The 15,322-nt window shown below is 49.1% G+C and overlaps 1 protein-coding gene across 3 annotated transcripts in view; it reads left to right on the top strand.

Annotated features, from left to right (window-relative positions):
* The window catches only part of SYTL3 (synaptotagmin like 3), a 90,720-nt gene that overhangs the window by 51,814 nt on the left and 23,584 nt on the right, over positions 1–15,322 (top strand). The window contains exons 1-6 of one of the 3 annotated variants that reach the window (XM_065927746.1): positions 560–621; positions 3,098–3,149; positions 4,393–4,465; positions 5,927–6,005; positions 7,499–7,623; positions 12,775–12,909. In XM_065927746.1, coding sequence (XP_065783818.1) covers positions 5,999–6,005; positions 7,499–7,623; positions 12,775–12,909 — 267 coding nt within the window. In that variant the 5' untranslated portion in view covers positions 560–621; positions 3,098–3,149; positions 4,393–4,465; positions 5,927–5,998. Of the gene's footprint in view, positions 1–559; positions 622–3,097; positions 3,150–4,392; positions 4,466–5,926; positions 6,006–7,498; positions 7,624–12,774; positions 12,910–15,322 lie in introns of those variants that run through there. The other 2 variants (XM_065927745.1, XM_065927744.1) reach the window with 2 other exon arrangements.

Below are 15,322 nucleotides of genomic sequence, written 5' to 3'. Positions count from 1 at the left end.
CAAGGAGATCAGTCCTGAATATTCATTGGAAGAACTGATGCTGAAGCTGAAACTCCAATACTTTGGCCACCTGATGCGAAGAACTGACTCATTGATGCTGGGAAAGATTGAAGGCAGGAGAAGGGGACGACAGAGGATGGGATGGTTGAATGGCATCACCAACGTGATGGACATGAGTTTGAGTAAACTCCGGGAGTTGGTGATGGACAAGGAGGCCTGGTGTGCTGCAGTTCATGGGGTTGCAAAGAGTCGGACAAGAGTGAGCAACTAAACTGAAAAATTACAAGAAAATTCAATGTCCATTGTGAGAACACAGACACACCCACCCTTTAACACCATGGCTGCAGTCACAAGTGCGCAGTTGAGCAGGTGGGACAGAGAAGGTACAGAGCCTGGAATACTATTTGGACTTGACAGATAGGGTGTGTCAATCCCAAGGTTGGTGGTTCCCAGTGCTGCCAGCAGGGGGCAGCAGAAAGCCATGTGTTTGGGCCCAGCCTCCTGGGGCTCAGGAAGGGTATTTAGGAATGTGATAGGGAGACCAAGCTGAGGTTTAGGAGGGAGGTACAGGCCTCCGGTAGAAGGGCAATTAGCGAGGGGAGTGAGTGGAGAATGCCCAGGGTAAGTAGGACAATGGGGCACCCTCCTTGAGGGCTGGTGGGAGAGTGGGCTCCCAGGGTGGAGGCCCAGGTGTGGGCGGTAGGGAGCTGCTGGAGGGCTGCAGGTGGTGGGGAGAAGGAGCCTTGTTTTGGGGGGAGGGGGGCTGTCACTGATGGCCATGCCTCTGGGCAGCAGCCCCAGCAGTCCAGGGCTGGGAGGGCGAGGGGCCAGCAGCCCCTGAGCTGTGACCAGTCCCCCCCCACCCACACCCAGGGCTCAGAACTGCCCCTCCCTCGGAGTCTGCGCTCTGGCCCAGGACAGGCTGGACGAGCAGTCTCTGTCTAATCTCCCTCTTTCCCCTGCTTTTCTCTGCTTTCGCAGCGACGGGGCCCTCGGTGCCCTTGGGGTGACGCCTTTAGATTCCACCCTGTCTTCTTCCCTGAGGCTCCTGCAGATGTGAGGCCTTTTTTATTTTTAAAGGGTTCTCTTGTAGTCAGACAGGGACGAGGCTCACAGACTCCTGTTAGAGTCTGGTGAGCACCACGGTGAAGGAACCCCCAAAAGTGCACACGGGCAGGTGGACTCACAGTTTGAAATGTGATTTCAGGGCTCATCCGTTACCTGAGCCCCCCAGGTCAGGACCCCTGGCTGGCAATGGGCACAGTCCCTGTAGCTCAGACAGTAAAGAATCCGCCTGCAATGCAGGAGACCCGGGTTCGATCCCTGGGTGGGGAAGATCCTCTGGAGAAGGGAATGGCTACCCACTCCAGTATTCTTGCCTGGAGAATCCCATGGGCTTGGGGGAGGGGGCGATCAGCTCAGGGTCAGCTGGGGGGTTAGCCATCCCCAGCTTTAAGGTTTGGGGCTTGATATCAGTCACTCAAAGGCAGAGGACTGTAATTCCTGACTGTCTTACTGCCCTGCCTCCGCCACCCTTCCTCCTGTCTTATGGAGATGATGGAATACTTAAGTCTTTCTTTGCGATGGATGATAGCCTTCTGAAGAAAAGTTATGACAAACCTAGACAGTGTATTAAAAAGCAGAGGCATCACTTTGCCAACAAAGGTCTGTCTAGTCAAAGCTATGGTTTTTCTTGTAGTCATGGCTGAATGTGAGAGTTGGACCATAAAGAAAGCTGAGCTCTGAAGAATTGATGCTTCTGAACTGTGGTGTTGGAGAAGACTCTTGAGAGTCCCTTGGACTGCAGGGAGATCCAACCAGTCCATCCTAAAGGAAATCAGTCCTGAATATTCATTGGAAGGACTGAAGCTGAAGCTCCAATACTTTGGCCACCGGATGCAAAGAGCTGACTCATTGGAAAAGCCCCTGATGCTGGGAAAGGTTGAAGGCGGGAGGAGAAGGGGATGACAGAGGATGAGATGGTTGGATGGCATCACCGACTAGATGGACATGAGTTTGAGCAAACTCCAGGAGATAGAGAAGGACAGGGAAGCCTGGCGTGCTGCAGTCCACGGGGTTGCAGTCAGACGAGACTGACAGCAACAGTAAGAAAGCCTTCTGAACACACAGCACGGGAGCTACTCTGACCTCCTCGGACGGTGCATCTGGCAGTTCTCAGCTGTGTGCTGGGCACTCTGGAGGCTTCTGGGGAACTTCCCTGAGAGAATTCACTTCTGGTCTCCAGGCTGGGCAAGTGCGCTGACCTCACCCTGTGCGTTGTGCCGGGAAACATTGTGTTCACAGGACTGTGGGCTTAGAGAGTTCTATTTTGGGGATCTTAATACAGCACATCATAAAATCCCCTTTCCTTGAAACAAAAAGAGTACTATATCAGATGGAGTCTTATTTAGGAAATTATTAGCCTCTATAACTAGAAATAAGTAGATTACATTTTTTAAAAGATTAATTCAATCTCCGTAACAAAGAATGTTTAAAGGAATATAGTCACTCCATTATGAAATGTTTGCAGAGGACAAATGGAAGCTTAGAAGCTTGAAGTGTTTTTCAAATGATCCAGAATTTAAAAATCTAATCCAGCATCAACTTTCAGTAAAAGCAATAGTTTCCAGCAAGTGTGGTCTCATACTGTGTGTGGGTGTATGTGTGTGTGGAACAGTAGCTTTAGGGGGAATATAACTTAGGTAACACAAAATTCACCTGTTTACATGTACAGTTTCATGATTTTTTTCGGTAAAACGTACAGAGTCCCAGGTGGCTCAGTGGTAAAGAATCCACCTGCCAATGCAGAAGCAGATGGAGACACAGGTTCGATCCCTGGGTCAGGAAGATCCCCTGAAGGGGGAAATGGCAACCCACATCAGTATTCTTGCCTGAAAAACTCCATGGACAGAGGAGCCTGGGGTTGCAAAGAGTCGGATATAACTGAGCAACAGCACACACGCCAAAATGGTCTCTTACTTTTTAATCACAAGATGCACTGTTAGGAAAATAATAATTTTAATGTATTGTATCCTGTATTTCCATCATCTGCGTTGTATTCTTACTAATAAGTGACCTCTACCGATATCGCTTCCAGGCAAGCACGAGACAGCCGGAGCAAAGCTCTTGCAATCTTATCAGAAGCTGAGGTGAGTGTTGTCAGAGGCCAGGCTGTCCTGGGCCCTCGGGGCTGGAGCACAGAGGACTCACTGAAAGAACATATAGATCTCCTGACTTTCAGATGTCACTGCTTTGGAATGTAACTTAAAAAAGATGATAAAAAGTGTCTGGAGAAGATTCAGAGATATTTCCACATTCTTATGAAAAGCTAGAAGGATCGAGCATAGGATTTTCTCACAAGACTTTTTGTTTCTTGAATTTTCCTCATATGTTTTCAAGAAACAAAATGTTGTTTTTGATGGCATGTCCAGTGAGATTCGGGGCTTCCCGGGTGGCTCAGTGGTAGAGAGTCAGCCTGCCATTGCAGGAGATGAAAGAGACTCGGGTTCAATCCCTGAGTCAGGAAGATCCCCTGGAGAAGGAAATGGTAACCCACTCCAGTATTCTTGCCTGGAAAATTCCATGGACAGAGGAGCCTGGTGGGCTACTGTCCATGGGTTGGCAAAGAGTCAGACATGACTGAGCGCACATGCCCCAATGAGATTCTAAACCAAGCATTTGCTTTTATGAATCATTCATGTCCCCAACATCTTGCCCGGTGCCTGACACTTTAGAAACATTTGTGGAACGAAATTGGTGGGTTTGAATAATGACCTGAGAGATAGTAACTTTATAAACAAAATTCTAAGCACCCAGTCATCATGAAGCGAGCAATAATTCACACACCGGACTATGCCGAATTTATTAAAGTATTCTTGAAAACTCTCCACCAGCAGCCTTTTTTGTTTTGTTTTGTTTATTGTGAGACTTGCCAATTTCCGGATTTTTCATTGTTTTACTCCTTCCGTCTCCCCGCCAACTTCTTTTAGCATAAACTTAAGATTCCTCTTCTGGTCGATTTTCACATCCGTGACATCTGGGGCATTCTGCTGGGCGCTGTCCACTGACAGGATGCTCAGGTCCACGTGGCAGTCAGCCACGTGTGGAGTCCGGGTGCCAGGGCCGCCAGGCCACAGAGCAGGGGCCCCGCGCCCCAGCTGTCGTGGGGACACACAGCTGGAGTGCAGTGCCTGGGTCTGAGACCCCAGAAGTGCAGACCCCAGAAGTCGGCCCTGTGCGGAGCAGATCCAGGCAGGGTCCTAGACCCGCTTCTAAAAAGTGGGGAAGTGTTTTTTTTGCAGAAAGGCAGAGGACTTGAATTACAGGATAAATGTGAATGTTGTGCACGCGTAAGACTCACAACCCGTTTCTTATCCCTGTGTTTTCCCTCAGCAGCAAGATCTCCGTGGTGCCTCCCACCCCACCGCCTCACAGTGAAAGCCAGTGTAGCGGCAGCCCTGCCAGGGTAACGCGCCCGTCCGGTTCCCGCTGGGTGGGGACGGGGAGGGATGCGGCCGGACACGCGGCTGAGAGGCTGAGCCTCATGGGAGAGCGATCCAACCTCGGCTGCGGGGTCCCCAGGCCAGGAGGGAAGGAGGGCACCCATAGGAGGCTAGAGATGCTGGGCTCCGCCTGGTGTCTGGGTTTCCATCACGCGCTGGGGGGCCCTGGGGCCGCCCCTACCCCCCACGCCCTGCACTGTCAGCAGACTCATCTTCCGCCTGCATCTCACATCCTTATCTCTTTGCTCTTGTTATTTTGTTGCTTCTGTCCCCTCACCGTGCCCTTGAGTATGGGGGTCTGGATGGGCTGCCATGTGTGTCAGGGGCCTTTGGGAGTTGGAAAGGGAAATGCAGGTTGATTCACAGGCGTATGACTCGCAGATGGGGGAGTACCTGTGGAAATGTGCGTGTGCGTGTCATTGAGTGTGTGTAGGCGCTTAGCGTAAAGAAGACCAGGACTCTACCCATCCAGAGCGGTTAGCTGTGTGATCCTGGGGTTCTTACCTGGACTCCCACCTGGGAGGCGGCAATAATTATACTCGTCTGGCTTACCTCCCATGGCTGGTGTGAGAAATCACCCGAGTAATGTCTGTGCTGGTACTTGGAAACTGTAGAGTGCCATGGAAACACGTGGTCTTGATTATTTATTATTCTGCTTATTAAAGAGAGTAACTCCATCTGTACACAGAAGATATACACGTCTGCCGGTGAGAGAATTCTTTTTTCAGTTTCAAACTGAGACCCCAGAGTGACTTTCAAAATCCTGCTCTACTTTCTCCTTGGGAGAGGCTTCCTTTACTCCTTGAGAGTAGTTTATCTGAAGTTACTCAAGCACAGATGTGCTCAAAACATATAACTGGGATGGATGGACAGGTGGATGGATGGATGGATGGATGGATAGGACTTGCAGAGGGAGTGGCCTCATTACTGTTCTTTTTCTTGCTTTTTCCTCTCTCTTCTGCACTGGCCCTGACCCCTGGCTCCAGTCTGCTTACCTCGTCTCCTCTGTCGAGTGCATTCTGCCCACGTTGACGTCCCCTCTGGGCAGAGCTGGGGTCGGGGACATAAGAGAAGAGGCTAGAGAAGCGAGAATGTGCTCACTGCAGTCTTTGAGCCCATGACGTGTCCGTGCTTATTTCTACGAGGTAGTTAGCTTGTGGACAACCACACAGTACTGCCCCTCCCTTTAAGGCAGGTGTCAAAACTCAGAGGAGGGACGCTGAAAAAAGAGGGCTCCTCCCTCCCTCCCAAGAGGCCCGTGCCCCAGACACACACGTGCACACCCCCCGCGGGCACCCCGAGAACCCACACACCCCTGTGCCCACGCATGCCGGAGTTTGGGGGTTGGTGGCCTAGAGCCTGCGGGGGCAGACACCGGTCATCAGACAGAAGTCTCATTCTCTCTCCTTCTGTCTCTGCTTTAGTTGCAGGAACTCGGGCAGTTTAAAGGATTCAATAAGTCCGTGGAAAATTTGTTTCTGTCTGTCACCACCCACATGAAAAGTAAGTGGCTGCCTCTCTGGGGGTTCTGGCCTGCCAGGCATGCATACCGGCTCCTGGAGAAAGCCAGGACCCCTTCCCCGTCCCTGTGTTTGTATCAGCCAACAGCTCTGAAGGCCTGGCGTGTGCCGGGGCCTTTCTTGCTGCCAGGAGCGCAGGAGGCCCCGAAGATTCCAGCAGGTGGACTTGTCAGCGTCATGGATGGCACAGCTCAGAGAGGAGCGACTCTGACGTATCCTGGGGGAGAGGGGAGCCCCGGGGCTGGGGGGGGGGGCACGTGTGGGATCTCATCTCGTCTAGAGAACAGAGACAATGCGCAGACTCAGCCCTGCCCAGCGCACGCGGGAGATGCTAATAAACAGCGTGAGGGGCTGATCTCAAGAAAGAGGGGTGCTCTGAAGGGGCGCTGTCCAACATGATAGCCTCTGACCTCACGTGGCTCTTAAAATGTGGCCAGAGTAGAACGCACATCAGATTCAGGAGACTCGCTATTGACCAAAGAGTGATATTTTTCATTAACAATTTTAATACTGATAATATATTTTCACAATATATTGAATGAAAGTGAAGTCATTCAGTTGTGTCCAACTCTTTGCGACCCCATGGGCTGTAGCCCACCAGGCTCCTCCGTCCATGGGATTTTCCCAGGCGAGGATACTGGAGTGGGTTGCCATTTCCTTCTCCAGGGGATCTTCCCAACCCAGTGATTGAACCCGGGTCTCCCACACTGCGGGCAGACCCTTTACCCTCTGAGCCACCAGGGAAGTCCTAATATATTGGATATGTTGCATTAAATGAAATATAATATTACAATTAATTTTGCCTGGTTCTTGTTGTCTTTTAAAATATGGCCACTAGAAAATTTGAAATGACATATGTGAACTGTATTATATCTCTGTTGAGTGTTGAGTGGTTTCAAGGTCCATGTTAGAATGACAAGGCTCTCCTGGGAAAAGGAAGCCTTTTAAAGAACACACTCACCTTTGAGGGGGCACTTAACCATGTGGGGTTCCTTCCTGCTTCCCTTACTCATCTTAATTCTGAACTAATTCATTGCAAAGAAATTTTTAAGTCATCTTTTCAGGATTTGCTTATGGAAATGGTTATAAGGATACCCCAAGGCTTATTTCTGCCCTAAGAAGCGGTATTTAATTGTGAAATCTTTGTAAGGAGCCCCTAAAAACCCAGCGTGTTTGTTCAGCTTCCTTCCTTGTGTTTGGACAACCAGACACTTGGGAGGTATAATGACCCAAATTCGGGGTAACCTGGTGGGGAGGTTGGCCTTGAACCCCCTTGACGGCAGCCCTGCCTGCAGAGACCTGGGGACACACGGTCACCATTCCGGAACCAGCCCCCCGTCCTATGTCAGGGCCCCATGTCCATCGGGGTGTCAGGGACTCTCCCCTGGGCCCCAGAGCTCGGGGTGCAGAAATCCTGGAGAAAGCTCTCAGCAAAGCTGTGTGCTCCCACCTGTCTTCCTTGTATTTCTTTTCTAGAACTCTCCAAGTCCCAGAATGACATGACCTCTGACAAGCAGCACCCGGAGACGGTCCCCAGTCAGCGTGAGGGCCGGCCGGAGAGGAGGAGCCTGTCCGACACGGCGATCAATGCCAGCACCAGGGTATCCCCGGCCACCCCACCGGCTGCCCTAACACCTGCCCATCTTCTCTGTAGAGTTCTCTGTCCTTTTATTTCATAGGACATCAAGCTGTCTATAAAGCACTTATAAACCTCTCCATTGGGTGGGGTGGGGGTGCTGGCCAAATGAAGGTTAAAGTTCAGTTGTATTGAGTTTGGAACATGGTTCAGAACAGGGAAAGGCTTCCACGTGACCCCCGTGGCCCCCTAAGGCTTCCAGGCCACGCCAAGCACAAAGGCTCAGCTGCAGTCTTACCGTGTGCCCACTTATTCCGGTCTGTGGATACACTCACTCAGGCCAGAGGCTGGCACGTCCTGCTTCCAACAACTTCTGGTTAAAATCTGTCCTGATCTCTGAAACTGTTGAAACCATAAACGCTACACATTCAGGTGTGGTCATGAGGGAGACTCTGCAGGTATCTCCACCGGAAGAGATCTCACTTGACAAAGGCCTGTAGGGAAAGAATTACTCTTCCCACCAGGATTAACTGAGCCAGAAGCAGATGCGCTGGAGTGTGAGGGAAAGCGGACTTTAGGGTCAGGAAACCTGGGTTCCGGTCCAGCTGAGGTGACCTGGATGTTTGCAGGGTGGGTGTGACAACTCCGGTTGGCTAGACAGGACAGGTGACCTTGGCGCCAATACCAGCTCTGTTGAGGGTGTCCCCAGACAGACTGTTCTATAGGCAAAGGGGTGAGGGTAACCTCACCCTCCAGCTGGGACTTCCACACACTTCCACAAGATGCTAAATTCTGCCCCCATCCACCAGGTCATCACGTGACCTCCTGAGCATCCAAAAGCACCCCCCCAACCCCCAGGGAATGAAGATGTTATTACCTGTTCCTCCCAGATCAGCACAGTGTTCTTGCCAAGATCCCCAGAGATAACTTAGGTGGCAGTTTAGAGTCTCTGTTATCTAAATGTAAATCTAGATTGCTCCTATGTGTTACTATGTGCCAGGCTCTTGCTAAAAGCTTTACCTTTTATCTTCATACCACCCCGAGGTGGGTATTCATGTGACCCTGTTTACTTTATGGACGCTTAGGGAGATTGTCACAGACCTCTGGCAACAGAACCAGAAATGCAGGCCCAGAGGGGTGGGGGGGGTGTTCATCAGTCTTGGTTTGGAGGCTGAACGCTGATTTTCCGCTTTAACATGTATGCAAGTCACTTGGGGGTCTTGTTGAAATGCAGATTCAGAGTCACTAGATCTGGCAGTGGGTGTGAGATGCAGGATCTCAGGTGTGTTTCTGAGGAGCTCGGGGACCAGCAGGTGGTGTGTCGCCTCACTGTAAGGGCAAGCCGTGGAGAGTGCGTGACGTGTATTTGGAAGGTCTTTGAGACTCTGAAGTGCAAACAAGTGTATGTTCCTTTCGGCTCCACAGCACTCACATGAACACCGTCCTAACTGATATTCCTGAATCAAGAGGTGGAAGAGAGTGTCAGCGTGTGTTTAGGTGACACTGTGTTTTGGGTGGATGGAGCGTGTGTTACTTATTAGGTTGGTCAAAAAGTTTGTTTGGATTTTTCCGTAAGGTCTTATGGACAAATCCGAATGAAGTTTTTGGCAAACCCAATACTTGATCACATTTCATTCTTACAAAATTCTCGGAAAGATTTTGCTGCTCCCATGATAAATATCTAAAACCTGAGTTTTAGTGCAAGGTTAACCGCCATGGCTCATGAAAGGTGAAGCCAGGAATACACCCCAGGTTCGTCCGACTCTTAACTTCTACATTCTTAACCTCTTCATCATATGCTCCACCTAAGGAGGACAAATGAACTTTTTAAGTCCTTAAACAACCCCTGTGAAGCCTGGGCTGTTACTGTCCCATTAAAGATGAGGACTCGGGGGCCGAGGGATGGCCTGGGGGGTAACGCGGTTGGAGTAGCAGGGCCAGTTGGAGGCTGCCCCCGAGAGCGTTCCTGTGATTCCTGCCAGGAGATATCAGCAAGGTTTGCAGACCTGCAGTTTCCACTTCTGATGTCACGTACCAGGTACTGGGGCATCCCAAGTATCTGTAGGCTTCGCTCCTGGCCTTCTGAAGTGATGCAATGTGACATCACCCTCCCCGGCTGCTCGTGCCGTGGGGGGCACCCGCCGGCCGACAGCAAGGTTGTCTGAAGGGCTGGGGTGCCCAAGGGTAGAAGCCAGGAGAATGGGTGGAGGGGTGTGGCCAGAGAGCCCCCACCAGGTAGACCTTTTGTCCCCGGTGTGTCCGCTTCACTGCCACACTCTTGGCAGGACATGCTCAGGACTTTCTGTAGGCATTCTCTCTCCCCACATTGCTTGAGGTTGTGGCTGTTTTAAAGAGAAATTGAGCCAAATGTTTATAAAGTGCTCAGTAATTATGCATGATCTATAAATGCTAAATAATTACCAGTTCAGCATATAAACAGCACATTTTTAAATAGAATGTTTGTCAGACTGCAATTACACACGCCTGAGCTGGTGAGCTCACGATAGTTCCGCTTACACTTCCATTGGAATATGTAGGAGCCTCTCGCCAGCAGTGAGGAGGCAACGCGGTGGGTACCGTTTGTAAGTGAGGGATGCTGACGCCCCTCTGCCGGGGGTGACACTGAGACACAGAAATAGGAAATCATTGTCTTAAAATGATGCCTGGATGAGAAATCCCTGAGAAATCAGGTCAGGATTGGTTCCAAGTTGTGTCTCTATCCTTTAAGTTTGAGCTGCAGAAATTCTCCGGGAAGTATCTGGGCCAGGATTCATCAAGAAGTGAATTTCTGCTGCTGAATTGCCTTCCTCTGGGGTTGACTCAGTCTGCACAACCCTAGGAGCAGCGTAGCTGTTTTCTAGCACTCCTGCAAACACTAAACTTTATACTTGTTATTTTAATAATTGCTAATTTAGTGTGTGAGTTGCTGAGTCATGTCTGACTGTTTACAACCCCCTGGACTGTAGCCCGCCAGGCTCCTCTGTCCATGGGATTTTTCAGGCAAGAATTCTGGAGTGGATTGCCACTTCCTCTGCCAAGGGATCTTCCCAACGCAGGGATTGAACGTGCATTTCCTGTATCTCCTGCATACAGGCAGATTCTTTACCCAGTGAGCCATACTGGAAGCTGATAGACAATTTTTAAAAATCTGCATTTCTTTAATTTCAGGTGAGCCTTGTCTTATAGTCTCCATTTTGAACACCTTCATTTCTGAAATCCTCCCCTTGGGTGTCCGGTTCCTCCAGCCCTCTGCCCACTCTTTAGTACCCCCAAGCCGCCTATTCTCTGGAGGACCTCACGCATCACTGGGCGTGATCTCATGGCCAGGTTCTGCCTGGCCTCTTTGGTGCCTGCAGTTGCTCTGGCCTCTAGCAGGTGCCAGGAACATGCTCCACACCTGAGCATCGTGATAGCCCCTCATCCTGGGATACCCTAACTTTGGGTCTCTCCCCAGCCAGCCTTCAATACCCACTCAGGTCACACTCCCACTGAAGACCATCCTGGGGGCCCCTCCTGCACTCGCCCTCCTCCTCTGTCCCGTCACTTGGCTCGTGCCTCCGTTTTAATGGCTTGTATCTCTGATGAGCTAGTGAGCCCTTGAGGGCTTCCCAGGTGGCTCAGCAGCAAAGAAACCACCTGCCAATGCAAGAGATGCAGGAGACTCGGGTTCGATCCCTGGCTCAGAAAGACCCCTCGGAGCAGGGAATGGCAACCCACTCCAGTCTTCTTGCCTGGGAAATGCCATGGACAGAGGAGCCTGGCGGGCTACAGTCCGTGGGGTCACAGAGTTGGATATGACTGAGCATATGCGCACACAGTAAGTCCCTGGAGAACAGACAAAGCATCTTGGCCCTTCCCTCCTCCTCTTGCCCCCAGGACTTAGAGTGGCACATTGAACACCGTGTTGCTTTAACAAATGTCTGATGGAACTGAGTTGAGTTCTGGGAATTGAGAGCATGAACAAATGTTATAGAGGCAGTCATGTCTTTCATTTCTTCTATGCTAGTCTTAGCTTTTCATTCCTGAAAATTATGACCGTAGCGCAAGTGTTTATATTTCCAAGTTGAACTTCCAACCCAGTGTCACAGTCTAAAGTCTCAATTTGGAAACTTTGTCTTTTCAACCAGAACAAGGCTTGCCCCTCCTTGCTCTGTACCTTTGCTGTCCGGTACAGCGGCCCCCAGCCTTTCTGGCCCCAGAGACGGACTTCACGGAAGATAATTTTTCTGCAGACCAGGGTGGGGATCGGGGGTCGGGAATGGTTTCAGGATGATTCAAGCACATTACATTTACTTTGCTCTTTATTATTATTACATCAGCTCCACCTCAGATCATCAGGCATTAGCTCCTGGAGTTTGGGGACCCCTGCAGACAGAACTTTCTAGCCACTGCCGCATGTGGTTACTGAGCGCTGGAAATGTGTCTAGTGCAAACAAGAAGCTGAACTGATTTGATTCTAATTGATTGGAATTTAAATAGCCCATGCAACTAGTGGCTACCATATTTGACAGCAAAAGCTGTACACATTATGGAAGTCCCAACTATAAAATATTTTTGTTTAATTTAGAGACGTATTTTGATTTTTTTTTCCTTTTTTAATGAGCATATCAGAGATGAAACTCTGCCTGTCAGGCTGAATACTATATTTCATGTGATTAAATGCTTGTGTCATTGTGAAGGTCAAATACGGACTTCAGTTTCTTTAACACTTCTCCTAATCCTTAGATACTTCTCTGGTGGTTCAGATGGTAAAGAATCTGCCTGCAATGCGGGTTTGATCCTTGGGTGGGGAAGATCCCCTGGAGGAGGGCATGGCAACCCACTCCAGTATTATTGCCTGGAGAATCCCATGGACAGAGGAGCCTGGCGGGCTACAGTCCATGGGGTCACAAAGAGTCAGATAAAACTAAGCAACTTTCATTCACTCAGTACTTTAGTAACCCACCCATCACTGTTTGTGAATGTCTCAAAGCTCTATGATGTCTGCCTTATAACCGTGTGTGTGTGTGTGTGTGTGAGTGTATTCATATATTCACATGGAAGCATGCCTTACTCAGCACTCAGAAGTTTACATATTAGTGACATGCAAGCCATGCTCATTGAAGTCATCATATTTGAACAAAACCAAACTGATGAGATGAAGACTATCGTATTAATATTATGTTTGTTTTTTCAGAAGGTCAGCACACCAGATATTCTGAAACCTCTCAGTCCAGAGAGCCCCAGACGCCTTACGAGCCCTGTTTTGAAGCAAGAAGACATCTCACCCAGTCCAGTGCTGAACACTTTATTCTCAGGAGGCTTGAGACAGGTGAGTCTTATCTCATAATCCTTGACCCGTGCTGTGTGGTTGTCATGATATCAAATGGGATTGGTCGGCAAGGGTACGAGTGATGTGTTGTCTTGTGGGATAAACTGGAGCACAGTGAAGTGCTGAGGTGACATTTTACTTAGATTGACAGCTGGAAAGAAAAAAAAAAAACCTTGCTAATCTTTGGTGGTTTTCTCTTTTACATCTTATTGTGAGCATATTCATATGCGCAGAGAGTAATTCATAGTAAGTCATGGTGTCTTAGGATGAGAAGTGTTTAGTTTTGATGAAGTCTGATTCATCAGGTTTTTCTTTCGTGGTTACTTCTCTGTCTTTTTTAATTAATTGCTTTTTATTTTTGGTCGCGCTGGGTCTTGTTTGCTTCGTTGCTGGTTGCAGAGAGCGAGGGCTGCTCTTCGTTGCGGTGCAGGGGCTTCTCCTTGTGGTGGCCTTGGAGCGTGGACTTGTTGTGGAGTGTGGACTCTAGGATGTGCGGGCTTCTGGAGTTGTGGTACAGGGGCTTAGATGTGTGCCCATGTGGGATCTTCCCAGACCAGGGATCGAACCTGTGTTCCCCACATTGGCAGGCGGATTCTTACTTTTCTACCACCAGGGAGGTCCTCTCTGTCTTATCCACCCACAAGTCATAAAGATATTCTGCCATATTTTCTTCTAGAAGCTTTTATAAAAATATAGCTTTTATGTGTGGTCCCTGCTCCAGCTCATTAATTTTTGTGAATGGTGAAAGGTGCAGGTTGACGTTCATTTTTTCCAACATATGAATACAGTTTATTCCAGTGCCGTTGGTTAGAAAAAGGACTCTGAGTTTTTCCATTGACTTTGGTGTCTTTGTTGAAAGGCAAAGGACCATGTCAGTGTGGACCTTCTCCTAGGTTCTCTGTTCTGCTCCACTGACCTGTTTGTCTTTGTGCCAAGGCCAGACTGACGTGATTACTGTAGCTTTGAAGGAAGTTGGGTGGTTTAAGTCCTCCAACTTTGCTCTTTTTTGAGATTGCCTTGTAATGTTTTAAACATAGAGTCCTCATAGGCAGACCTTTTTATTCATTCACCTGTTATTCAAAAACATTGCATGAATGTTGACTCTGTCTCTAAACCCGTGATATGTATTAGATATGTAAGATGGAGCCTTGGGTGAGGAGTGCTGAGGCTTCAGTTAAAGCTCTTCAATGTATTCAGTGATCTCAAACAATCACTCAAGAGGGAGGGGACATACCTGTGCCTGAGGCTGATTCATGTTGATATATATGGCAGAAACCAACAAAATATTGTAAAGCAATTGTCCTCCAATAAAAAATCAGTTCAGTTTAGTTGCTCAGTCATGTCTGACTCTTTGCAACCCCACGGACTGCTTATTGTGACCCCATGGACTGCAGCATGCCAGTCTTCCCTGTCCATCACCAACTCCTGAGCTTGCTCAAATTCATGTCCATCGAGTTGGTGATGCCATCCAACCATCTCATCTTCTGTCACCCCCTTCTCCTGCCTTCAATCTTTCCCAGCATCAGGGTGTTTTCCGAGGAATCAGTTCTTCATATCAGGTGGCCAAAGTATTGAAGCTTCACTTTCAGCATCAGTCCTTCCAATAAAAAATAAGTTAATTTTAAAAAATAAACAATCACAAAAACTCCCTCAGCTTCAGAGTCCTCATCAAGGAGATGGTATCAGAATTGTTGTTCTTATTTCACTGGATTGCTTTGGTAATCTAATGGATTCTCACCTTCCATGGTATAATACAGTGGTTAAGAACTCAGCTTCTAGAAACCAGCATCTTGGTTCACCTTCCAGCTCCATTAGTGGCAAGGAGCATGTTCCAGAGCTAGTATTCTAACCACTGTGGTACTTTAGCCTTGGGGTGGTTGTACTTTTATGAAAAATAGTGTCCATGTCACAAAATGATAAACTTCCCCCATCTCCATGAATGTCCAGCAGAATATTCAGAAGTCACAGCAGAAGCAGGCTAGACCTTGAAGAATCACCAACATCCTTGATTCAATTCACAAAATGCTGGCAGTTCCTAACCCACCCTTTGGCTGCAACCACTGGCTCCTGTGGGTGGTCCCACCTCTATCAAAACCACTGCTCTGTACCCTCACTACTCAAAGTGCGGGGCACCAGGGTTACCTGGAGCTTCTCAAAGATCAGAATCTCTAGCCTTCCCTCAGACCTACTGGAGTCTGAATCTGTCATTTAGAAAGAGTCCCAGCAGATTCAGGTTTCCCACATGGCTCAGTGGTGAGGAATCCACCTGCAATGCAGGAGATGCAGGTTCCATCCCTGGGTCGTGAAGATGCCCTGGAGGAGGAATTGGCAACCCGCTCCAGTATTCTTGCCTGGAGAAATCCCATGGAGAGAGGAGCCTGGAGGGCTACAGTCCATGGGGTCAAAAAGAGTC

The sequence above is a fragment of the Muntiacus reevesi genome, chromosome 3 (genome assembly GCF_963930625.1).
Source record: "Muntiacus reevesi chromosome 3, mMunRee1.1, whole genome shotgun sequence".
Taxonomy (NCBI): domain Eukaryota; kingdom Metazoa; phylum Chordata; class Mammalia; order Artiodactyla; family Cervidae; genus Muntiacus; species Muntiacus reevesi.
This window is presented reverse-complemented; position numbering and strand designations above follow the sequence as displayed.